Genomic DNA, 18,253 nt, shown 5'->3' with positions numbered 1-18,253 from the left:
ATCTCAGTTCACAACCAGCTCCTCCGCATTTTTAATAGGTCTGAGCTCATTAAAATTAATACAAATGTTTGATTTCTCTTTCTTAATGTGATTTTTCCATAATTCTTATATAAGCGGACATCCAATAGTACTCAGTGTATAAAATATTCAAGACATTCAGCGTCTCTCCTGTTTCTGTCATTTTATAAAATCAAGTGCTTTTAAAAACTAATCCAATCAAAGAAACATGGACTGTCACTAACATCTCCTTGAACACTTCATCAGTGGTGATTTTTTGCCCTCTCCTGCTGAGATGAATTGCATGGTTTCAATTTAATTAACACACATGACACAAAGTGTTTTAAAATCTACCTTTTCTAATTGTTTGCAAATATTTATTCTCTTAAATTCAATTTTATTTATATAGCGACAAATCAAAACAGCAGTCGCACCTACAATAATACATGCAGAGAAAAACCCAACAATCATATGACCCCCTATGAGCAAGCACTTTGGCGAACGTGGGAAGGAAAAACTGAGTTTTAACATGAAGAAACCTCCAGCAGAACCAGGCTCAGGGAGGGGCGATCATCTGCTGCGACCAGTTGGGGTGAGAGAAGGAAGACAGGATAAAAGACATGCAGTGGAAAAGAGCCAGACATTAATAACAAGTGTGGTTCAGTGCAGAGAGGTCTATTAACATATAGTGATTGAGAAAGGTGACAGAAGAAGAAAAACTCAATGCATCATGGGAATCCCCCGGCAGCCTAGGTCTATTGCAGCATAACTAAGGGAGGATTCGGGGTCACCTAATCCAGCCCTAACTATATGCTTTAGCAAAAAGGAAAGTTTTAATTAAGCCTAATTTTAAAAGTAGAAATAGTGTCTGTGTCCCGAATCCAAACTGGAAGCTGGTTCCACAGAAGAGGGGCCTGAAAACTGCAGGCCGTCCCTCCCATTCTACTTTTAAATACTCTAGGAACAACAAGTAGGCCTGCAGTGCGAGAGCGAAGTGCTCTAATAGGGTGATATGGTACTACAAGGTCATTAAGATAAGATGGGGCCTGATTATTTAAGACCTTGTATGTGAGGAGCAGGATTTTGAATTCAATTCTGGATTTAACAGGAAGCCAATGAAGGGAAGCCAATGAAGGAGAAATATGCTCTCTCTTTCTAGTCCCTGTCAGTACTCTTGCTGCAGCATTTTGGATTAGCTGAAGACTTTTCAGGGAGTTTTTTAGGGAGAGTTTTTAGGACATCCTGATAATAATGAATTACAGTAGTCCAGCCTAGAAGTAATAAATGTATGAACTAGTTTTTCAGCATCACTCTGAGACAGGACAGTTCAAATGCAACAAAGCAGTCCTAAATATTTGTTTAATATGTGCATCGAAGGAGCTATCCTGGTTAAAAATGACTCCAAGGTTCCTCACAGTGTTACTGAAGGCCAAGGTCATGACATCAAGAGTAAAAAAAGTATATATATATTTTAAAAAAAAGAAAGTAAAAAAAAGGTTAGATACCATATTTCTAAGATTTCCAGGGCTGAGTACAATAACCCCAATTTTATCTGAATTAAGAAGCAGAAAGTTAGCGGCCATCCAGGTCTTTATGTCTTTAAGACATTCCTGCAGTTTAACTAATTGGTGTGTGTTATCTTGCTTCATGGATAGATAAAGCTGGGTGTCATCTGCATAGCAGCGAAATTGTATGTTGTGTCTTTTGATGATACTGCCTAAGGGAAGTATGCATAATGTAAACAGAATTGGCCCTAGTGCTGAACCCTGTGGAACTCCATAATTAACCTCCATTTACATAACTCTCCATTTACATAAACAAATTGGATTCTGAGCGATAGATGTGATACAAACCACTGCAGCTCAGTACCTGTAATATGTAATGCTCTAATCGCTCTAATAGAATATTAGGGTCGACAGTATCAAATGCTGCACTGAGGTCTAGCAGGAGAGGCACAGAGATGAGTCAACTGTCAGAGGCCATACGAAGAACATTTGTAACCTTTACTAAAGCTACTTTTTTGTGCTGTCATGGGCTCTTTTCGACAGAAAATAGAGCAAGTGCAATCATATAAATATCTTGGGACTGTAATCAATGAAAAACTGAACTTTGATGAGAATTGCAAATCGGCCTGTAAAAAGGGTCACCAGCGCCTTTACTGCCTCAGGAAACTTGCTCATTTCCACATTGACTTAAAAATTGTAACTTTGTTTTATCGTTCTTTTATTGAGTCTGTTTTATCTTTTTGTTTGGTAGCATGATTTGGTCAGACCTCTGTCACAGAGAAAAACTCACTGAATCAGATAGTGAGATGGTCCAGTCGCCTGATAGGTGAGTCACAGTCCTGTTTAGCCTCCCTGTACTCTACACAGATACAACAGATGGCTTAATCAATTCTTAAAAATGGTTCTCATCCTGTACGGGGTGAATTTCAGCTTCTTTCCCCAGGAGGGAGGTTTCTATTTCCAAGATGTAGAACAAAGTATTATAAAAACAGCTTTGCCCCTGTTGCTGTCACTGAACTAAATAAGATATGTTTTTTATTTGATTCATATTGTTCAAGTACTATATATGTGTTTTTTGTGAGGTTTTAACTAGGAATGTGTGTTCGTGAAGGGATGCCAAATGCTATCATTTTTCTGCAAAGCAAATTTACCTATGGGTATAAACAAAGTAACCTTAACCTCAAGGTCAGCTAAAAACAACTTTCACTAACACACTGAGTGTTTCTTTGATCTGTAGTCAAACCAGTTTAAAGTGTCACTACAACAGAAACTACAATAGAAACATAATTTTAATGCTTCGCTCAGTAACAGGACAGAAAGCCTCCAACAAACATTTTTACATGTTTCTAAATTGCAAACTTGAGAATTTCTGATATTGCTTAATCCCTGGTTCCCCACAAGCACCTCCCTTCCTGCTCTTCCTGTTTCGCTTCTCTTTGCTGATCTCCGTGTCAGACGACCTTCTTTAGCACAAACAGCACAGATCTGCCGGACTCACAGCTGGACCAACGAGGCAGAGTGGAACCAAACCAGCAGCAGGTTTGAATTCATCTTTTCTCTCAGACATTAGAGGCAGCTTGTGCTTCTGTAACTTAAAGCACTGAAAGTTCCTTCAGCACATTTCTTCTCTGCTCTCCTTTATTGACCGTCATTGTTCTTGCTTTCTAATGATGCACCATAATGTTTCGTAAAGCCCATCTTGTCGTCTTTCAGTAACCGTTTGAAATGTCCCTCTAGCCCCAATAGTCGAAGAGTTACATTAGTGCGAAGCGCACATTAAGTGCACCACTAAGCGGTGTTCACTTTTCTTTTTCCAGTCAGCTGTAGCTTGTGAACGCTTTGTGCTACCGTAATACACTAAATATCCCCATAAAACTCAGTCTCTCTTCTTTCAGTAACCATGTGAATTTTTTCCCCTAGCTCAAATGGTCAATGAGTTACGGTAGTGCGAAGCACACATGGTAAAATCTAGGCGGAGTTGAGTTTTCCTTCTGTGTTTAGATTTTTTTTTTTTTTAACTCTTTATTTTGTACTTTTTCCTTTGTATTACATACGGACAAGACAATAATAATAATAACACAACAACAAATACACAAAAAAAAAAAAAAAAAAAAAAAAAAAAAAAAAAAAACCACGAGAGGTCCCGCCCTATAAGGCTGACTGAGACTTATAAATTATCCATTTTGTCCACTGTTTTCGGTGTTTGTCAGATTTCAGTCTCAGAGTGTAAGTCATTTTTTCCATTGTATATATGTCCTCGATTACGTCCATCCAGTCTTCCAGTTTTAAAGGATCGCTTTTCAGCCAATTTTTTGTTATCACCTTTTTGCTTGACAACAACATAATCTTAAACAAATACCAGTCCTCCTTTTTTACATTTTCCCATATTCCAAAATACATTACTCGTGCCTCACACAGTACTTCATACCCCAACACCTTCGTCATTGTTGCCGCGATTCTTTCCCAATATGATTTAATATATTTACACTTCCAAAACACATGTGAGTGATTGGCGTTCCAGTCTCCACATAATCTCCAGCATTGTTGGGGTGTTTTCAACTGCTTGCTTTTGATATACGGAGTAATAAAAAACCTAATCACATTTTTCCAGCCATATTCTCTCCATCGTCTAGAGCTAGTGGAGTTATGCTGTGTGAGACATAAGGATCGCCAATCATCCTCTGACAACTCAATTTGTAGTTCCGATTCCCACTTTTGTTTAATATATAATGTTTCATTCCTATTCGAATTTTGTAGGCCATCATATAATTTCGAGAGAATTCCTGATGGAAGATTTTTATATGCACCTGTTATTGTTCCTATTATACGATTTCTTTCTCTCGAGAGCTTCTTTCTAATTTCTGTATTGTAAAAGTGTCTTAATTGAAAGTACCTAAATAAATCTGATTTATCCAATCCGAATTGTTTCTGTAGATTCTCAAAAGATTTAAATGTTGTCCCATCTATTAATGTACACATTGCTGTAATTCCTTTATTGACCCATCTTAAAAATGTGCTATCCCATTGTCCACTTTGGAATTTTCGAGAGTATGCAGGCCAAATCAGCAATTTACAATCTTCTGTAATTCTATATTTCTTCATTATTGTCCACCAGAGTTTAATAGTAAATTCAGTGATGAGATTTTTGTTCGTGGGCTGGGTAGTTTCTTCTCCCAATCTTGCTAGTGGGTGACATGATAGGCAATAATTTAACTCTATATGCTTCCATTTTGAAGTATATTCTGATGAACACCAGTAAACAGTATATCTCAGCTGGGCTGCATAGAAATATTCCTTGAGATTCGGGAGGGCAAGTCCTCCTTTTTCTTTTCCTGATTGAAGTATTTTAAATCTTATTCTTGGCTTTGTCCCTTTCCAAATAAATCTACTAACTAATTTATCCCATTTACCAAACTGTGCATCTGTTATTTGGACTGGTAATGAGGTGAATAGGTACAATAACCGGGGAAGCACATTCATTTTTATTACCTCTATTCTTGAGCTAAGGTCCTTGACAAGCGGAGCCCATTTAATCAGATCTTTTTGGATTGTGTTACTAAACTTCACATAGTTTGCCTCGTATAAAGTACTTGTATCACTAGTTAAATAGACACCTAAGTATTTGATCTTATTTGAATCCCATTTTAGTTTAAGTTCATTTTGTAATAATTCTTTGGGGAAATAATTCAGACAGAGTACTTGAGTCTTTTCGATGTTTAGTTTATATCCTGCGTTTTTACCAAAATATTTTAATGCTTTAAACAGCCAAGGAAAGGTCGTATCAGGATCCTGTAGATATATAATTATATCATCTGCAAAAAGACCTATTCGTTGTTCAAGTTTGGAAACAAAAACCCCTTTTAAGTCTGTACTTTGCCGTATATACTGAGCCAAAGGCTCAATATACAAAGCAAAAAGAGCTGGACTCAAGCAGCAACCTTGCCTAGTTCCTCTAAAGAGCTCAAAGCTGTCTGTCAAGTCCCCATTTATTTTAACTCTAGCCATTGGCCTATGATACAGGGATTGTATACACTTAATGAAGATACTGTCAAAGCCCATTCTCTTCAAAACAGCAAAAAGAAATATCCAAGAGACTCTGTCAAAAGCCTTTTCAGCATCTAAACTCACTAAGGCTGTTGGGATTTTTTCTCTATTAACTTCATTAATTATATGCAATGTGCGTCGTATATTGTCTTGTGTCTGTCGCCCCTTAATGAACCCTGTCTGGTCTTCATCCACCAGATCAGGAAGGAACAGCTCTAGGCGTCTTGTGATTATAGATGTAAATAGTTTATAATCAACATTTAAGATGGAGATTGGGCGATAAGAATCACAGTTTTCCTTGTTTTTACCTTCTTTCGGTAAGACTGTGATGATGGCCTCTTTCCAGGAAGGTGGAATTTTAGCGTGTTTTATTGTCCAATTAAAAGAATCTATCAAAATAGGGGCCAAAACCTCTTTGAAAGTCTTATACCACTCATTGGGGTACCCATCACTCCCTGGACATTTATTCGTCTTCAATCTCCTTATTGCCTTATCCAGTTCTTCCTTTGTAATTGGTTTAGTTAATAGTTCATTTTGAGTTGTCCCTATTGAAGGGAGGTCTAACTGATCCAAAAACTCTACAATTTCTGGTCCATTTTTCTGATCCGGTTGACTATACAATGTTTTATAATATTCTTGAAAGGTGTTTTTTATCTGTGTTGGTTCATATAGTAGTTCCTTGGTATTTGGATCTCTAATCTTGTTGACTGCATTAGTTATTTGCATTAATTTTAACCGTTTAGCCAATACTTTAGTTGCTTTGGAGCCAGACTCATAGAATGTTTGTTTTGTGAATCTCAGTTTCTTTTCTATTTCCTCCATAGTCAAATCACTTAGTTGTTTTCTTACGTTTTTGATTTTTTCGGCCAAATCAGGACTCAAATCTGTATGCTTTTTTTTTTCCAAATCCCTTAATTGTTGTTCTAATTTGGACTGTGTAAGCTTCTTCATTTTTTTGAGGTAGCTGGTCCTTGATATCAAATACCCCCGAGTTACTACTTTCACAGTATCCCAAATTATTGTTGGGTCTATCTGATCATCCTTATTGTGGGCAATACAGGTTTGTATTTCTTTTTTGATCTCTTTTACCTCAGATTCATTATTGAGAATACCAATGTTCAATTTCCATAATAATTTCTTATTCTGATTATGTAGGTGAATAGTCAAATGAATGGCGTTGTGATCCGACAAGTCGGCTATACCAATATTGCATTCTGTGACTCTATGTTTATCACTTCTATTTATCAAAAAAAAATCTATCCTAGAGTGAACCTTATGGGCTGCTGAGAAATGGGTATAATCCTTCTCCAGAGGGTGTAATTCTCTCCATACATCACAGAGATCCGCTTCCTTTATTAATGAGTTAAGAGATTTAGATTTATTATCTTTGCGTCTTTTTTTGCTTGTAGTATCTTTAGTATGATTTAATATACAATTCCAGTCGCCCCCACATATCAAGGTCCCTTCACTAAAGCTTATAATTTTTTCAGATAGTTTTTGATAGAATTTTGAGTTGTCCTCTGGAGGGGCATACACATTTATCAGGGACACCACTTCATTATTAATCCTCCCTTTGACAGCAACATATCTACCCTCCTTGTCACAGATTTCCTCTAACTTTTCGAAATTTACCGTGTTAGCTAATAAAATTATAACTCCTCTTCGTCTGCTATTCTTACATGAGCTATAAAAGGAATTTACATAGCCAAACTTTTTAAATTTTTCATGTTCTTCTTTTGACATATGAGTTTCTTGAATGAATATAATCTGTGCCTTGTGTCGTTTCAATTTAGATAGCAATCTACTCCTTTTAACTGGATTCCCCAGACCATTGATATTGATTGAAATAATTTTTATTTTACCTACACCACTCATAATTCGTACAGTGTGCAATGATCATCCCCTCTAGTTTAAGAAAATAAAATAAAACAATATTACTAAACATTAAACAAAAATTAAACACAAACTTGCGACTCCCAATTAGTAGGAAGAAACTGTCTCCCACCATGACCCCGTTGGTAGATCTAGGGTAAAAAACCTCCGTAAAGGAGGGCCCTATGAAATATTTGAGAACTGAAAAAGTAGTTCCCAAATTTTAGTCCAACGTATTTACCTCCATCCGGTGTTGCTCCTCCAGAACTTTGAATTTAAGAGGCCTATAATTTTCTGATCAGTAACAGGGGGAAGATATCCCCCGAACTAATCAGCATTTCTCTGAAATTCCTCCAATTTTTTTTTAACTCTCTGCCTCGGGGAAGAAATTTGCTCTCGATGGGAGATTGAGGCCCGTTTCCACTCTCGACACCTTCTGCTTAGCGCATCGTCTTCCTCAGATGCCGCCGGGATCTGGACATCGTATCCCCTCCTCTGCATCTCCATAGCCGCCTCTCGTACGTTACCGTAGTTTCTGACTCCGTCCTGCCAGTGGATCCGAATGCTCGTGTAGGGAGTTTGGAAGCGCACTCCCGCTTCCTTTAGTATCCGCTTAACTTCTCTGTATTGTTTGCGCTTTTGAACAATATCTGATGCATAGTCATGATCAAAGTAGATCGTCTTGCCATTCACCTGGATTTGCTTCTTTTTCCAAACTTCTCGAAGTATGAATTCTTTCGTTGTGAATTCCTGGAAATTAATAAGAATCGGACGTGGGAATTCTCCAGGGCGCGGTTTCTGTACAGAAATACGATGGGCCCGCTGGATCTTAAGTTCTAGCCCGGCCGGTATAGGTATCTCGTGCTGTAGCAGCTCCGAGACAAAGTCTTGGACAGATCTCCCCTCGGAGCCTTCCTCCACTCCAACCAGGCGTATATTATTTCTGCGGGATCTTGACTCCAGGTCCACCAGCTTGTTCTGAATAAATTTCTGTGTTTTCAAGCTTTGGAGGAGCGCTTCAATTAACTCCATTGTCACATCTTCTATATTTCCCACTCGATCCTCGGCTTCCCCCACTCTCTTCGACAGAGTTTTTATGTCCTCCTTTATCTTGTCGAGCTTACCGCCCAATTCCCGCTGTAGCGTGTTAATGCCTTCTCTCAGCTTTTCATTATCTTGTTTCATTTCTGATTTCAATGATTCGATGGCTTTTAGTAATTCGCCAGCCGAATCTCTAATTATGCCATCGGGGCTCGTGCAGTCTTGTCCTGTTGCGTTATTGGTATTTATTTTTGCGGCTTTATCATGTCCCCTTGGCATTTTGGCCTCCTTTTGCCTTATTCCTCACCAATTATATTCGTTTTGCTCAATTGAATTGTCTGTTGACGAGTTTTCGGTGTTTTAGATTCCTGATAGGGAGCTACCACCAAACGCGTCCACTCAATCCGCCATGACACCCGGAAGTCCAATTTTTTTTAATGAACTTTATTGAACACACAATGAGTGTACAACATACAAACAGATGAAGTATACAAAAGAACAGAACATTTCTGTGTTCAGACAGCTGTAGCTTGTGAATGCTTTGTGCTACCGTAATACGCAAAATATCCCCATAAAGCGCAGCTTCTCTTCTTTTCGAAACCTAGCTTTCTCTAGCATAAATGAAGAGTTACAGTCGTTTAAAGACTGCTTGTGAAATGGGCCCGTCGGCTGGCCATTGGTCAATAAAGCGTTAAGTTCTTCTGCTTTGTTTGAGTATTTCACCTTTTTCACTGATGCACTCACTTCAACCCAGAGGTCTCCTCACACTTTCTCCTTATCATCTTTTTGATGGACATTATGGTAAAAACTCTCTCATGATGTCATTTTATCTCTATGTGAATCCATATTTACTATGAAAGTCGTTTAACAACGCTATTATTTGAAAATAAGTGATGTACAGCAGAGTAAGCATTTCTGAGGCCACTGAGAGAAAAGAGGGACACACTGCCTGTGAGCTCACCAACACACACATTTACACTTGGTTTGTCTTCACAGCAAAAAAACACACTTCCTGCTCCTGATGTTCTGCAATTAAAATCTATTTAAGAATTGACACTGTGATTTGTGCTTTTAATTTGATTTTAATTCAACACACAGGAAATGTAATTTGTAGAAACAATGTAACGCAGTGTAACAGAGCAGAAGCACTAAAATAGACTGATGGATTATTCTAATATCAAGGATCAAGGACAAGTATGTTCAGTTCAGTTTTTCTTCTATAACATGTAAACGGCAGCTGCCTGTAGCTGTTAAGGTGGAACCTTTTCTGATATGCTACTTTAATATCAGTGTGACAGCTCTGACCATCAGTCGTTGTCTTGCCTGCTAATTTCAGAGGATTCAGCCTTTACAGAGCAATAAATCAAATACAAAAAACATCCTGTTAAAACTGTAACTGTAACAGTAACACGGTCATTATTTTTATTGATTGATTTATTGATTAACATTCAAATATCTCAGTGAATACAAAATAAAGATTACCACAAAGCAAGAAAGCATAAGACAAGGCTAATCAAAAGGTATTGGCTGAAGCATATGCTTTACACCAACACTTTTAACAAAAGATCTTTTAACATGCAGCTCATGTAGGGCTCAAAGCAAAGAATAAAACAAAACAAAGCAAACAAACAAACAAAAAACAAAAGAAAACAAAAAAACTTTGCACCTTAGATTAGTAACTACATTAAATTAAATTTCATTAAAATAATTGAAGCAAAACAACCAAGAGTTTCAGTATTATTATTTTTGCTCTTTTCATTCTTTATTTATATATTATTTTTCTAACACTCTATTTTTAAACATGCTTTCAAACAAGGAAAATGAACTACACCTTAACTCCTCTAACAGAAACACATCTGTGCTTTATGTTTGTCCTTATCTTGTTTTTTTGGGTTTTTTTTTTTAAAGAATTCTGTTCCCATTAAGTCATATTGACTCTCTCTGACTTTAAACAGCTTCTGAGTACTGCGGCAAAGCAAGTTATTTTGTGCTTTATACAGTATCTGTGCCATTTTATATTCAACTAAATCATAAAATAGAGAGCAATAAAGTGTGTATAATGATTTCTTGTTCAGGACATGCTTTGTTTTGTAGAGAATAGCAACTTTTGTTTTCACATGGTTTATATGAGACTTCCAGCTAAGCTTATCATCAATTATCACTCCAAGAAATTTATTTTTCCGCACACGCTTTCAATTTCAATTCCATTAACCCTGATTTTAGATTCATTTTTCATTTGTCTAGTGCCAAAAATAATAAATTTTGTTTTGTTTATATTTAACGATAACTTATTTATATCAAACCAGTTTTTTAATATATTTAACTCCTTTTCCACTGTAGTCAGAAGCTGTTCTAGGTTTTTACCTGAGCAATACAGAGTGGTATCATCAGCAACCAATACACATTTTAACAATTTGGAAACACTACATATGTCATTTATATATGATATGGATACTTCAGGGCCCAGCACAGAGCCCTGAGGAAAGCCACAAGTTACCTTCAACTGATTAGATTTTACATTATTGATTTCAACATATTGATATCTATCATCCAGGTAACTTTTCATCCACTTGTATGCTATGCCTCTTATACTATATCTCTCTAGTTTATTCATTAATATAGAATGATCAATTGTACCAAACAGCTTTTTTAAGTCTATAAAAACACCAACAGTATATTCCTTATTATCTATTTCAGTAGATATCCCTTCTACAACTTCCATCACTGCCATCCAAGTGGACCTTTTCGCTCTGAAGCCATATTGGTTATCACTTAGGAGATTATGCTTCTCAATATATTTATCAAGTCTATTAACAAATAACTTTTCTAAAATTTTTGAGAACTGTGGGAGTAGTGATATTGGCCTGTAATTAGTAAATTGACATCTCTCTCCATTTTTATGGATTGGAATAATTTTTGCTATTTTCATTTTTGAGGGAAACATACAGTGGGGCAAAAAAGTATTTAGTCAGCCACCGATTGTGCAAGTTCCCCCACTTAAAACGATGACAGAGGTCAGTAATTTGCACCAGAGGTACACTTCAACTGTGAGAGACAGAATGTAAAAAAAAATCCATGAATTCACATGGTAGGATTTGTAAAGAATTTATTCGTAAATCAGGGTGGAAAATAAGTATTTGGTCACCTCAAACAAGGAAAATCTCTGGCTCTCACAGACCTGTAACGTCTTCTGTAAGAAGCTTTTCTGTCCCCCACTCGTTACCTGTATGAATGGCACCTGTTTGAACTCATCATCTGTATAAAAGACACCTGTCCACAGCCTCAAACAGTCAGACTCCAAACTCCGCCATGGCCAAGACCAAAGAGCTTTCGAAGGACACCAGGAAAAGTATTGTAGACCTGCACCAGACTGGGAAGAGTGAATCTACAATAGGCAAGCAGCTTGGTGTGAAAAAATCAACTGTGGGAGCAATCATCAGAAAATGGAAGACATACAAGACCACTGATAATCTCCCTCGATCTGGGGCTCCACGCAAGATCTCATCCTGTGGGGTCAAAATGATCATGAGAACGGTGAGCAAAGATCCCAGAACCACACGGGGGGACCTGGTGAATGACCTGCAGAGAGCTGGGACCAAAGTAACAAAGGTCACCATCAGTAACACACTACAACGGCAGGGAATCAAATCCCGCAGTGCCAGACGTGTTCCGCTGCTGAAGCCAGTGCATGTCCAGGCCCGTCTGAAGTTTGCCAGAGAGCACATGGATGATACAGCAGAGGATTGGGAGAATGTCATGTGGTCAGATGAAACCAAAGTAGAACTTTTTGGTATAAACTCAACTCGTCGTGTTTGGAGGAAGAAGAATACTGAGTTGCATCCCAAGAACACCATACCTACTGTGAAGCATGGGGGTGGAAACATCATGCTATGGGGCTGTTTTTCTGCCAAGAGGACAGGACGACTGATCCGTGTTAAGGACAGAATGAATGGGGCCATGTATCGTGAGATTTTGAGCCAAAACCTCCTTCCATCAGTGAGAACTTTGAAGATGAAACGAGGCTGGGTCTTCCAACATGACAATGATCCAAAACACACCGCCCGGGCAACAAAGGAGTGGCTCCGTAAGAAGCATTTGAAAGTCCTGGAGTGGCCTAGCAAGTCTCCAGACCTCAACCCCATAGAAAATCTGTGGCGGGAGTTGAAAGTCTGCGTTGCTCGGCGACAGCCCCAAAACATCACTGCTCTCGAGAAGATCTGCATGGAGGAATGGACCAAAATACCAGCTACTGTGTGTGCAAACCTGGTAAAGACCTATAGTAAACGTTTGACCTCTGTTATTGCCAACAAAGGTTATGTTACAAAGTATTGAGTTGTATTTTTGTTATTGACCAAATACTTATTTTCCACCCTGATTTACGAATAAATTCTTTACAAATCCTACCATGTGGATTCATGGATTTTTTTTTCACATTCTGTCTCTCACAGTTGAAGTGTACCTCTGGTGCAAATTACTGACCTCTGTCATCATTTTAAGTGGGGGAACTTGCACAATCGGTGGCTGACTAAATACTTTTTTGCCCCACTGTACCAGTTCAAAAGGACAGATTACAAATGTATGTGAAAGGTCGCAGTATATATTCTATAATACTTTTAACTAATATCATGTCAATACCAAAACAGTCAGTGGACTTTTTATTTTTAAATGTTTTCACAATGTTCATTATTTCTCTATGAGTTACAGGACCAATAAACATGGAGGACAAATTCTGAGTAAAATATATATTAAAATAAATAAATAAATAAATAAATAAATATATATATATATATATATATATATATATATATATATATATATATATATATATATATATATATATATATATATATATATATATATAATTACAGTGAAAAGGCAGTTTCTATACATTGTATTGATGAAATCTGTTGTTTTCTGATGTCTATTTGGGTTTCAGCAAATTTATATTAAAATCACCACAAATTATTGGTGCTTTTTTTTATCATTTAGGTGGCTAAACATAGCAGAAAGTTTTTCATTGAATGTGTCAAGGCATGACCCTGGTGACCTATAGATGCAACTTATAATTATATTGTTAGCTTTTTCAACATGGATTTCAATAGTAACACATTCCAATACGTTATCTATGGTGCTTGACGTACATTCAATCAGACATTTGATTATACTCAGACTGACAGCAGCTTCAGTGCATTTACTTCATGTTTGTCTGATTAGACACAATCACTGCTGCATTTTAGTGTCTCTGCTGGAACTGCACCAAAACTCCTTCATTCACCATCCCAACACTGAGAGGGATGTTAGAGACACAGGGACACCTTCACCTCTCCCCCTAGAAGTTCCCCTGGAGCTGAGAAAGTACCAGAACACAAAGAGAAGAAAAGACGTCTTTTCAGGAGGTAAGAAGGAACCCACTTCAGTTTTCATCCACTCAAGCAAAAGTTCCAGCAAAACAAATATTTGAAAGATTAGAAATTAAAACATCAAATCTATCACATAGATCAGCGGTCCCAGACCTTTTTTGCGCCACGGACCGGTTTATGCCAGACAATATTTTCATGGACCGGCCTTTAAGGTCGCGGATAAATACAACAAAATAAAACTAGTACTGGTACCGAAAAAAAGAAAATTTATTCATAACACACGTGAAAAGACCAAGGAAAACCGAGTAAACGATAAAAACAATAACAAAAAAATGCTGAAAACCAATAAAAACCCTGAAAACTATACATTTCACACCTGAGCCTAAACTCTCGCGGCCCAGTACCAAACGACTCACAGACCGGTACCGGTCCGAGGCCCGGGGGTTGGGGACCGCTGACATAGATGACCTTTGACCTGAGCAGGAAGAAGAGAACAGCCTGAGGTTTCTCTGGTTTATACTCCACCTTATCCTAGTCTGTATGACATCAGAAACATAGCAACCGCTTAGACACCCCACTTCCTATTTTTTTTCACAGCTCTCTGAGCCACTAACAGTCACATGACTGTAACAACATGAAGTTGATGAACTTAATGAAACGAGAAACAAGTTCCTCTTCTAACACAGGCAGATGTGCAGAGACATCTTTGCTCTTGGCTCTGTGGGTTTGCACATCTGGTTTAGATGAGATTCTGCTTTCTGTCCAACATTTTTGGACCCAAATAAAAGTTCAGATTGTACTACAACACACAACACAGAAAAAAAGTACTAACCAGGTAATAGTAATTGTCACAGAACACGGAGTGTTCAGGTAACCGCAGCTCAGAACTATGTACAAGTTTTATTTAACTGAGGAATCTTTTAACAAAGCTAAGGAAAAGAAAAACTAAGGCTCATGCCACGGGGGGAAACAAGGAGCGTGGAGCCCAGGAGTGCCGTAATCGGGACCGTGGGGAAACTGCAACAGAAAGGGGAGACACAGTTAACAGCATGCAGGTTCCCAAGAAATGAACAGCTAGACTTCATACAGTAAGTTGCCGAGGCTTACAGGTAGAGCAGGACCGTGGAGCTTGGACGGGAGAGGTGCCCGTGAAGGGAATCCTAGGGAGGGAGGCAGTCAGGCAGGAGGACAGGCAGGCCACAGGCTTCCACGCCGAATGCTGGTCACACTGGGAGGAGACTTACGGACTGGCGAGGAGAAGCCGTCAGAGCTGGCTGAAGTAGTCCTCTGGTGATTGCCTCAGATGAGACGCATGTGGTTTGGAGGCGGCACAGCCCGAGGGTGTGGCCACGGCAGCCTCCCACGGCTCCCTGGATGCCGAGCCACGGGCCGTGACAGCAATAATACCAAACGTGTTTTCAAACAACTTCAGTAAAACATCCTGTTAAAACTGTAACTGTGTTTAACAGGAACAAGGTCATTGAAATCATCACTTGGTGCTGCTGTCTCTTGTGTCTGTACAGAGTTTGAACCAGAAGGCTGAACTCTTTTTCAGTCACATGATGTTTCTCTGTCTCTGCATCTGTTTCTCTGATTGCAGCTGCATTTGAATGAACTGGAACGTCCAATTCTCCAACACGTTAACTCTGCTGATCCTTGGTGTTTAAATAACATTTCTTTCTTTGACTCAGTCTGCTGTCACTTTGTTTTAGAGAGACAAAGAGATTTCAGATTAACTGGTGTTCCTGTTGCTCCAGCACTAAAGGACAATGCATGTCACCGCCAGAGATGGGCAGTTTCTGATTACTTTTTTCAAGTAAGATAAGATGAGATAAGATAGAACTTTATTAATCCCTCGGGTGGGTTCCTCTGGGAAATTCGATTTCCAAAAAAGCACAGCACCGACAGAAGTTACAGAGTTACAGAATATTATATATATATATATATATATATATATATATATATATATATATATATATATATATATATATATATATATATATACAGAAACAAATATAAATAAAATATACAAAGGGGATAAATAGAATAAATAGGAATAAAAATAAAAATACAAGTGAATTGCACATTTCAAGTATTGAGGACTATTGCACTGTTGACTATTTACAAAAAGTATTGCACAAGGTATTGTACAGTGAGGTGAAGAGGCACTACAGCTTAGTTGTTCCCCCCTCCTTTGTCCTCCTGTCTCCCCTCCCTCTCCCCTCCAGAGAGGAGTTAAACAGTTTGATGGCGTGTGGGACAAAGGAGTTTTTAAGTCTGTTAGTTCTTGTCTTGGGGAGAAGTAACCTGTCACTGAACAGACTCTTCTGGTTGTTTATGGCCGTGTGCAGAGGAAGCCCAGCATTGTTCATAATGTCCAGCAGTTTCTTTAATGTCCTTTTCTCTGCCACTGTCACCAGAGTGTCCAGCTTCATGCCGACCACAGAGCTAGCCTTCCTGATCAGTTTCTCCAGCCTGGATGAGTCCTTCTTTGCTGTGCTGCTCCCCCAGCACACCACAGCATAGAGAAGTACTCCAGCAACCACCGACTGGTAAAACATCCTCAGGAGCTTCCTGCAGATGTTAAAAGACCTCAGCCTCCTGAGGAAGTACAGTCGGCTTTGGGCTTTTTTATACAGGTGCTCTGTGTTGCATGACCAGTCCAGTTTATTGTCCACCCACAGCCCGAGGTACTTGTACTTGTTGACCACCTCCACCTCCTCCCCCTCTATCTGAACCGGCAGTGGACCTTCTCTGGACCTCCCGAAGTCCACAACCAGTTCCTTAGTCTTTGAGGTGTTGAGTTGCAGGTGGTTTGTGTGACTCCATGCAACAAAGTTCCTCACCAGACTTCTGTACTCGAGTAAAGTAAGGGATTACTATTGCAAAAACGGTAATTAGATTACCGTTACTTTCCCGTAGGAACGCTGCGTTACTGCATTACTAAAACCGTGATTTTTTTAGCAAGAATGTCTCATGACAGTGACGTAAGCGAGTGCGACGTTCGTGACAACAGCTGTGTGCAGATCAACAATGGATCATATATTGAGTGCGGGAGAGAGTATGAGTGTGCAGCGTTTAAAGCTTGGAAGTACTGACCTTACTTTGAGTTTGATTCCATAAAAAGTAACAAAAACATTAGTGTCCGTTGTGCGTGGGAAGAAAACTTCTTTTAACCGCGAAAAAAAAACCCTAAACTTCCAAGCAAGCACTGGGAGTGCGCTACCACGTAAAGGGAAACTCACAGAGAAACTCGCGGATTCTTCAACTGACCGCTGCGGCACAGCTGCACCAGGGTAAACCTACGCCTATGCCACTCCTGCTTTACAGGTGAAAATAGAGCAACAGGACCACTAGTCTTTGATGTTATTTATTTTATGCAGTGTTTTACTTGCATCTATTTGAAAGAGTGAGTGTAAACACACAAAAAAATATATATTTTATGTGCTGGAATGTACAGAAAATAAGTTTAAATGTTAAACAAATTTCTTCCAGTCAGAGAATGTTGCATAGAATTAAATTTTTGCTTGATGCATAAAGTTAAAAGGTTAAAACTAATAAAACAAGTTTTAAAAAGGGACTTTTCCATTTGATTACATTTTGCATGATGGATTATGCATTACAAGTAACGCGTTACTGCCCATCTCTGCTGATTACTTTTTTCAAGTAACTTGACCAACACTGGTCACCGCGCTGATGCCTTTTCAGAATTGCAGCAAAGTTAATAAACTTTTGGCTAAATATTCTTAATTTTTCATATATATATATTACTGTAGGGGGATCACACTCCCATACCCAGTTTGGGTATAAAACTGAAGACTGACAGTATAAGTTAAGGATGAGGATAAGGATGCATTTGTGGTTTATAAGGTCAGATTTTTTATTATTACACTGAACTAATACCTGAAAAAGTATATAAAAAATCAACCATTATTACCTTATTATCATTAAGATAAGATAAGATAAGATAACTCTTTATTGTCATTGCACAGTCATACATAGTACAGTAGTACAATGAAATTGGAAAAACTGTCCTACGTCGGCACTACATATAACACAACACGACACGATATGACACATCACAACGTAACAAACAACACAACACAGTATATTAACTTAGTATAAAAAAGAAGAATAAGTTACCACCACATTCACATGTCATTGATGTTTTATTTCAAACAGGTCCGTTTTGGATGTATGTGGCTGAGACACTAAAACCTAATATCAATAAAATAACGTGACACATGACTGTGTTCACAGTTTCTTCTGTTAAAATCGTCTTCTCATGTTTTCATAGAGAGATGATGAAAGAACCTGTAGAAGAATCACCAACTAAAGCAGCTTCCACAGCAGGTAGGAGATCAATGGTTTGTCTGATGAGCTGTATGGATGTAAAGAGACAAGGTACAATCCTTTGCCTTTTTGTAACACTTA

General features: G+C 38.3%; 1 protein-coding gene across 1 annotated transcript in view; it reads left to right on the top strand.

Moving 5' to 3' along the window:
- Positions 1-2,927: 2,927 nt before the first annotated feature.
- The window catches only part of LOC308394514 (NLR family CARD domain-containing protein 3-like), a 34,655-nt gene continuing 19,329 nt past the window's right edge, over positions 2,928-18,253 (top strand). Inside the window, exons 1-2 of the mRNA XM_080878869.1 lie at positions 2,928-3,041; positions 18,117-18,172. Coding sequence (XP_080734995.1) covers positions 18,121-18,172 — 52 coding nt within the window. The 5' untranslated portion in view covers positions 2,928-3,041; positions 18,117-18,120. The remainder of the gene's footprint in view (positions 3,042-18,116; positions 18,173-18,253) is intronic.

The sequence above is a fragment of the Rhamphochromis sp. 'chilingali' genome (assembly GCF_963969265.1).
Source record: "Rhamphochromis sp. 'chilingali' genome assembly, chromosome: 3".
NCBI classification, from domain to species: domain Eukaryota; kingdom Metazoa; phylum Chordata; class Actinopteri; order Cichliformes; family Cichlidae; genus Rhamphochromis; species Rhamphochromis sp. 'chilingali'.
This window is presented reverse-complemented; position numbering and strand designations above follow the sequence as displayed.